This window comes from Myotis davidii, unplaced genomic scaffold, assembly GCF_000327345.1.
Source record: "Myotis davidii unplaced genomic scaffold, ASM32734v1 scaffold1332, whole genome shotgun sequence".
Lineage (NCBI taxonomy): Eukaryota > Metazoa > Chordata > Mammalia > Chiroptera > Vespertilionidae > Myotis > Myotis davidii.
Genome location: NW_006283155.1, coordinates 70,802 through 75,561, shown reverse-complemented (window position 1 = coordinate 75,561; position 4,760 = coordinate 70,802). Strand labels below are relative to the sequence as shown.

The following is a 4,760-nucleotide window of genomic DNA, read 5'->3' as shown; positions in this document are numbered from 1 at the left end:
AATATCTTCACTTTCCACTAGGTCTTTGAGTAAGAATGCAATTCAACAAAAATTTACTAAGACAGTTGCTAGGTTCTGTGTTAGTGACTGTCATATTGACATGATGTTGCCCTCACCACAATCTTGGAAAACACATATTACTATCCTCATTCTACAGATTAGGAACCTGAAGTATATAAAGTTCAATCAACACATCCAATATAATCCCCCTATAGGTCTCTTGATTCCAAATGCTCTGGTCTTTCCACAGTGCCTCTGCGGGTCCCAGTATCCCATCCTCTAACCCGAAGTCCAATCACTGTTCCCTAAACATGCCCCATCTTACATTCCTCCGTGCCTTTAGAGGGTTTATTCCTTTGTTTTCCTAAGACACATTGCTTTTGCACATCATCCGCAGAATGTATTGCATCTGACTTGTTCATACTTTTTGTTTTACTAGGTCAGGGACTATGCTTTCTTCATCTACATATCTTTTCAAAACACCTAATACAGTTCACTTCACACAAACTCAATAATGTTGGATGAACCCAATGTATACTCACTGACTGATTCTTTTATCACTTTGGTGGGAGGAAATGAGAACATTTGTAACCTGCAAATTGGCTAGAAATATTGGGGCAAGCATTTTTTCTCCTCAAAAATATGGAAACAGTGTTACAGCTCAAAGCTGATGGAAAGTTTCAAATCTGAGTGTCTCCACTCTATTAAAGAATGTGGTGATTCTATTAAACTCCATGAAATATGTATTTTAAAGATTAGTCTTATTAACAAACAGGCCCAAATATCTTGATAATAAAGTTTAATACAGTGATGGCAAACCTCTGACATGAGTGTCAGAGGTGACACGTGAACTCATTTTTTTTGGTTGATTTTTCGTTAAATGGCATTTAAATATAACATAAATATCAAAATATGTCTTTGTTTTACTATGGTTGCAAATATCAAAAAATTTCTATATGTGACATGGCACCAGAGTTAAGTTAGGGTTTTTCAAAATGCTGATATACTGAGCTCAATGGATTCACCATCACTGGTTTAATAGAATAGTAATCTTGACAAACTGAAGCCAAAGGTATAAAAACTGAAGGAAAGAGAGAGAGACTAGGGGGAAAAGATTACCTGGGGGGTATTATGATGAAAAGCCAGTGAGATGCTTTGAGCTTCAGAACTTCTGGACGGGGGAACACTCATTAAATCAGTGTTAATATGGGAAATGAGTCCCTGCGGAGATTTAGCCTCAGCAACTTTCAATTTTTCTTTCTGTTTTCTTCTTCCTGTGTCAACAGAAAATACAATATTATTAATAACGTTATCTAATATAGGTACTTAAAAGTCACCGTTTAATGAAAATATTTGTTCTTGAGTTACCATGAGTTTGCTATGGCCTCAGACCTTGCTATAGAGAGCAGACACCCCATGGAGCAATGGGCTGACATGATACTTCTCCACACGTACTTAATGAATGCCTATCATTTCAGTATTAGGCAGAAAAATAGAGATTATATACTGAAGCCAGAAAAATTCTCGGAAGTTTGATCAGAACTAATCCCTTTGGTTAGAAAAATAATAATATTTAAATTAGCATGATTATTACTCTATTGTACAAATTGATCACATATCACCCATCCACCACTAACATTTCTATGACTAGAGGCCCAGTGCATGAAATTCGTGCATTGGGGGGGTTGTGGGGGGGGCAAGTCCCTCAACCCAGCCTGCACCCTTCTGCAATACAGGACTCCTCGGGGGATGTCCAACTACTGGTTTAGGCCCAATTCCTGTGGAATCCCTGGCACCTAACCGCTCGCCTGCCTGCCTGCCTGATCTCCCCTAACCCCTCTGCATGCCTGATCGCCCCTAACTGCTCACCTGCCTGATCATCCCTAACAATTCTGCCTGCCTACCTGATCACCCCTAACTGTTCACCTGCCTGCCTGATGCTCCCTAACCTCTTGCCTGCCCGCCTGATCACCCCTAACCACACTTCCTGCCTGCCTGATTGCCCCCAACAGCCTCTGCCTCAGCCCCTGCCAGCGTCGCTTAGTCTGGAAGGACATCCGAAAAGACATCTGGAAGTTCGTTCAACTGTCCAGTATAATTAGCATATTATGCTTTTATTATTACAGATTTGCTTCTGCTCAGTTTCAAGTAATTTAGAAAACATTTTATAAAGCTAAATGCAATGATTATTAAATGATCTATGTTTACATTTTACTTTACATATAACATCATCTATACTAATGATAGAGGAATATGCAAATTATTGGAGAGGGTGCAAGCTGGGCTGAGGGGACCTGGGCCCATGCATGAATTTCATGCACCAGGCCTCTAATAAACAATAAAAAGCCAATATTTCATTATTAGAGATTAGTTAGGTAAGGTTTTTGTTTGATTTTTTTGCTATAATACATTTTTTAAAATATGACCTCTAGCTTCTTTCTTGTATATTTCTGTGGGTTTTTCCCCCAGAGTACATGTATATAATTTTTACAACTCAAAAAGTATAATGTCCTTTTTGAAGAGATTAAAGATCATTTGTGAATGAAGGCAGAAAATGCTTGTCCCTCTAACCCCAATCCTGCCCTACGTATGGCCAGGCTGGGGTGGGCATGGCACTGACAAAGAAGGCCTCCTTTTCTTTCTTTTTTTTCTTTAATATATTTTTATTGATTTCAAAGAGGAAGGAAGGAGAGAGAGAAAGAAACATCAATAATGGGAATCATTGATCAGCTGCCTACTGCACGCCCCCTACTGGGGATTGAGCATGTAACACAGGCATGTGCCCTTGACCAGAATTGACCCTTCAGTTGGCAGGCTGACGCTCTATCCACTGAGTCAAACCATCTAGGGCAAGGGTCTTTTTTTTCTTTTCATTAGGTCAAGTTCACCAAATAAGTACCTGTGAGCATAACTTCCCAGTTTTTTTTAATCAGCTCTTCCAGTATTTCTGTCACATTTGTCCAGATGTGATCGAACACTTCTGCAGCCACAGCGTCTTTGATACAGTCATGAGGGGAAATGGGAGGAAGTCCATGCTTGCGCCACATCCCACAGTGGTGAGCTGATTTCTGTTCAAGTTGTTCATTGTCACTAAGGACAAAATCCATTCTAATTAATAAAAGAATCAAGGGTTAAAAGTAAATAATGCTACCTATCTACCTAACATGCATTCATAGATGTATATTATACGGTGGGGTGGGGGAGGTGTCCCTCAGCCTGGCCTGCCCCCTCTCACAGTCCAGGAGCCCTCAGAGGCAGGAGGCGACCCAGCGATTAGGGGAAAGTGACACCACCATCACACCTTTGCTGCTGCCACTGCCAGCAGCGCTAGCTTTGGCTGGCCCTGGTTACCTGAGCCTCGGGTGGCCCTGGGAGGCTGGGCAGCTGATATCCGAGGCTTGCCTGCGTCTCAGTCTAGCCCTGGGTGGCAGGGGGGCTGAGGGCAGGTCCAGCCGCACCATGCACCTGCCACTTTCCTGTCTGGGCTGAAAGGACTGTGGGACTCTGGCAGGGCTGAGGGGACTGGGCGCCGCCATCTTTGTGATGGAGTGATGGTCAATTTGCATATTATAGCTTTATTAGATAGGATAAAAAAATCACATTCCTTTTTTAAATAGTGCATTATTTTCTAATGTACCAATTTTCCATTACAAGGCAAATTTTTATTATATAATATGTGTAGCTTTTGTTTAAGAACAAAATATGCATTTAGTGCTGAAACTGAACCGTCCCCTTTGCCCTCTGCACAGCCAGGTATAGGATACCAGGAGCTCCTGGGCACCAAGTCATGTTCACCATTATGCTAAACACAACTCTTATTTTCTATCTGTACCATATTGTCAAAAACAGCCTGGCTGGCATGGCTCAGTGGTTGAGCATCTACTTGTGAACCTGGAGGTCACAGTTCAATTCCTGGTCAGGGCACATGCCAGGGTTGCGGGTTCAATCCCCAGTGTGGGGCATGCAGGAGGCAACCAATCAATGATTCTCTCCCATCATTGCTGTTTCTATCTCTCTCTCCCTCTCCCTTCCTCTCTGAAATCAATAAAAATATCTTTTAAAAAAGACAAGGAAGGGAAGCAGTCTTCTAGCCTAGACATTTCCTGCCAGGAACTGGAAAGTTTTTGAGAGCACAATCCTATCCAAAGAATGGAAAATCTTTTGGAAAGTGAAATATACACGAAGCACTAAATGAGCATGTAATCAAACTTATATACCAAATAAATTGATATTATTAAACCATTAAGTCAGTACCAAATAAAATTCTACTCACTCTTCTTTTCTGTCGAAAGCGAAATATTCTTCAATTTTTCCATCCACATCATAGACCTCTTCCTGCAGGGATGAATATGCTGCTAGGTTGGCCACCTCTGTGCAGTTGGGACCTGGCAGGGCTGGGGCTGCAAGTGCTGCTGGGAGTATTTGAGAGCCGGAGATGCACAGCCTACAGGGAAAGCAGATTCTCCATGGGAGCTTGTAGAATGCCGGGAGCCGGTCCATCCTTGCTGTTTCAAGGGACCTGGCATATATGGCATACTGTTCTTAATATATTTGCTCACCTTCTTGGCACTATGTGTTTTAACCAAGGTCACCTCTCCAAGAAAGGTTGTTTCCCCAGGTAGAGATTTTCCCCTGAAGTTAGGGAGGGAATAAAACCCCTTCACTAAGTGCCAGGCAGGTAGTTAATCTCTTTAACTACGAACAATCATGCTTAAGCTACATAATCTTTACTCCCTGGAATGGAGATAAGAACCTCCCTA

The 4,760-nt window shown here is 41.9% G+C and overlaps 1 protein-coding gene across 1 annotated transcript in view; it reads right to left on the bottom strand.

Moving 5' to 3' along the window:
• The window catches only part of FAM149A (family with sequence similarity 149 member A), a 29,209-nt gene that overhangs the window by 11,372 nt on the left and 13,077 nt on the right, over positions 1 to 4,760 (bottom strand). Inside the window, exons 5-7 of the mRNA XM_006753500.2 lie at positions 4,274 to 4,444; positions 2,900 to 3,090; positions 1,120 to 1,274 (exon numbers count right to left, since the gene is read on the bottom strand). Coding sequence (XP_006753563.2) covers positions 1,120 to 1,274; positions 2,900 to 3,090; positions 4,274 to 4,444 — 517 coding nt within the window. The remainder of the gene's footprint in view (positions 1 to 1,119; positions 1,275 to 2,899; positions 3,091 to 4,273; positions 4,445 to 4,760) is intronic.